The sequence below is a fragment of the Hipposideros armiger genome, unplaced genomic scaffold (genome assembly GCF_001890085.2).
Source record: "Hipposideros armiger isolate ML-2016 unplaced genomic scaffold, ASM189008v1 scaffold_87, whole genome shotgun sequence".
NCBI lineage: Eukaryota > Metazoa > Chordata > Mammalia > Chiroptera > Hipposideridae > Hipposideros > Hipposideros armiger.
The window spans coordinates 229,394-231,962 of record NW_017731437.1 but is presented as its reverse complement, the minus strand read 5'-3'; the positions used below and the strand labels follow the sequence as shown (position 1 = coordinate 231,962).

Below are 2,569 nucleotides of genomic sequence, written 5' to 3'. Positions count from 1 at the left end.
CTATGGGAGATGGTGAGAAGGGGGTGAGCCCAGGGGCCCTCTGTTTCGTCTCATTTTGTCCCAGCCCCTCTTGTGCCCACAGCTGAGCAGAGAGTCCCTTCTTTCCTTTACCCAATCCCTCATCCTTCAGGTCTCAGCTGAAACATCTCCATTGGGAAGCCTTCCAGGTCCCCCAGGTTGGGTGAGGCACCTCAGCTCTGGGCCCCCACAACACCCTGGCCTCCCTCCACTACAGAACTTACCAAGCTCTCTTATCCCAGAGTCCGGCCCTGGAAGAGTAACCCACAGCTGTGCTGACCAGGCGGGCATATAAGCAAATATTGGGTTGTCGGAAAAGTCATGACGCATTTTTGCAACGAAAAACATAGAAAAAATACGTCGTGACTTTTCCAACAACCCAACAGAATTTTGGGAGATCCGTGCTTGAGTAGAGATGTGTGCAAAGTATTATGGGAGTAGAGTGGAGGGGCAGGAATTAGTTCTGCCTTCAAAGGAGGAAACTGGGGAAGGTTTTGCAGAAGTTGGGACATTTGGGCTGGGCTGTGGAGGGTTGAGTAGGAGCCCACAAGGAAGGGATACTAACCTGGTATAGATAGGAGGGCAGCAAGGATTGGGGCACTTTTAAGTGATGTGTTTGGGGGTGTGGAGACTGAGGAAGAAGGGTGGGGGTGATGGGGGTAAGTTAGACCTGAGTGTGAAGGGCCTCGAGTACTGGGCTAAGGACTTTATACTAAGGTCGGGAAAATGAGTGTGGTGAGACAGACTCAGGTGTGGGCTTTAGGAAGCTGCTGTGGGCTAGTAGCAGTGTGGAGGCTGGATTGGGAGGTGCAGGGACTGGAGCCGGGGAGGAGGCTGCAGGTAGTCCTCCCTCCTGGCCCTTTGCCCTGACTCTCGTGTTCTCCAAATGCTCCGGTCCCAGGTCCTGCTCTGTTCTGCTCCATGCATCCATAGTTGTGGGAGGGGGATTCTTGGCCCTGGCAGGTCCCACCCAGAGGCCCCACCTAGAGGGTGGGAGTAGTAGGGCTGGAGGTCCCAGGCTGAGGCCGGTCACCCTCTGCAGGTGGGGCGCTGGGACCATGGCATCCTCCACATGAAGTACCCAGTGTGGCCTCGCTACAGTGCCTCCCTGCAGCCCGTGGTGGACAGCCGGCACCTGACAGTGGCCACGCTGGAAGAGCGGCCCTTTGTCATTGTGGAAAGCCCCGACCCTGGCACAGGCGGCTGCGTGCCCAACACTGTGCCCTGCCGCAGGCAGAGCAACCACACCTTCAGGTCTGCGAGAACACACGGGAGGCCCGGTGTGAGCCATGTGCTGCCGTGTGACAGCGGGTGTTGTGTGTGTGCTGTGCTTGGGCATGGGGGCGGGGTCCACGTGCCAGGCTGGGAGGAGCTGCGAGCTCTGACTCCTGGTGGTCTCTTGGTGGCAGCAGCGGTGACACAGCCCCCTATACCAAGCTCTGCTGTAAGGGCTTCTGCATTGACATCCTCAAGAAGCTGGCCAAGGTGGTCAAGTTTTCCTATGACCTGTACCTGGTGACCAACGGCAAGCACGGCAAGAGGGTGCGCGGCGTGTGGAACGGCATGATCGGGGAGGTAGGCCTGCCCTCAAGGTCCGCCTGAGCCCGCCCTCCAGCCCGCCTGCGGCCAGGGTCACTTAGCCAGCCCAGCTGTCCCTAAGGCATTTCCTCTTGTGCTGGGGACCAGTCAGAGTGGGATCCAGGCCCAGCTCCTAGGGGTCTCCCAGCTGACAGAGGAGACTGGACTGTCACCGGTGATGCCCCCTGGGGTGGTCAGCACTGAAAATGGAACTCTGAGGACCCGCGGTGGGAGGAACTGAGTCAGCAGGTGGATGCTGGATGGGGTGCCAGGAGGAGACTGGGGAGAGTGCTCCAGCCTGTGGGAGCCCCTCTTCCAACCTGGGCTGGACCCCCATGGTCCCCAGGTGTACTACAAGCGGGCAGACATGGCCATCGGCTCCCTCACTATCAACGAGGAGCGCTCCGAGATCGTGGACTTCTCCGTGCCCTTCGTGGAGACGGGCATCAGTGTGATGGTGGCTCGCAGCAATGGCACCGTGTCCCCCTCAGCTTTTCTGGGTGCGGCTCGGGTGGGCAGGGGTGGCTCTGGGGCAGAGGGACCCACGACATGGATGTGAGGAGCCTGGGTCGAGATGGGGAGCTTGGGGTGGGCCCTCAGAGGGCAAGCACAGCAGCCTTGCGTGCCTCTGAGCCTGGGTGTTGAGTAAGGGTGGGGGATGGAGGAGGAACAGGATAAATGGTGACGCCATCGTGAGGGACGGGAGGCCAGGAAGGCGGGCTGGCATCAGGACGAGCCTAGTGGGCTGGGCAGCAGAACAGGGGGAGACGCTCCTTGGGGAATCGGGGGAGCCCACCCAGAGCGTGGCAAATGGAGCTAGTTTCTGACTTGATTAGGAAATCAACATTTGTAGGGCAGCCCCCTGAGCCAGGCCCCACAATAGGTCCTGGTCTTTGCAGAGCGTCCAGTCGGGAGGTCAGGTGGGACTTGCAGTGTGGGGTTGACAGAGGGCGGTGAGGAAGGCCAGCCTCTC

The 2,569-nt window shown here is 59.8% G+C and overlaps 1 protein-coding gene across 1 annotated transcript in view; it reads left to right on the top strand.

Moving 5' to 3' along the window:
* GRIN2C (glutamate ionotropic receptor NMDA type subunit 2C) overlaps window positions 1-2,569 on the top strand; it is a 14,971-nt gene that overhangs the window by 6,475 nt on the left and 5,927 nt on the right. The window contains exons 4-7 of the mRNA XM_019644229.1: window positions 65-181; window positions 1,061-1,272; window positions 1,428-1,593; window positions 1,943-2,152. Of these exons, the coding sequence (XP_019499774.1) occupies window positions 65-181; window positions 1,061-1,272; window positions 1,428-1,593; window positions 1,943-2,152 (705 nt within the window). The remainder of the gene's footprint in view (window positions 1-64; window positions 182-1,060; window positions 1,273-1,427; window positions 1,594-1,942; window positions 2,153-2,569) is intronic.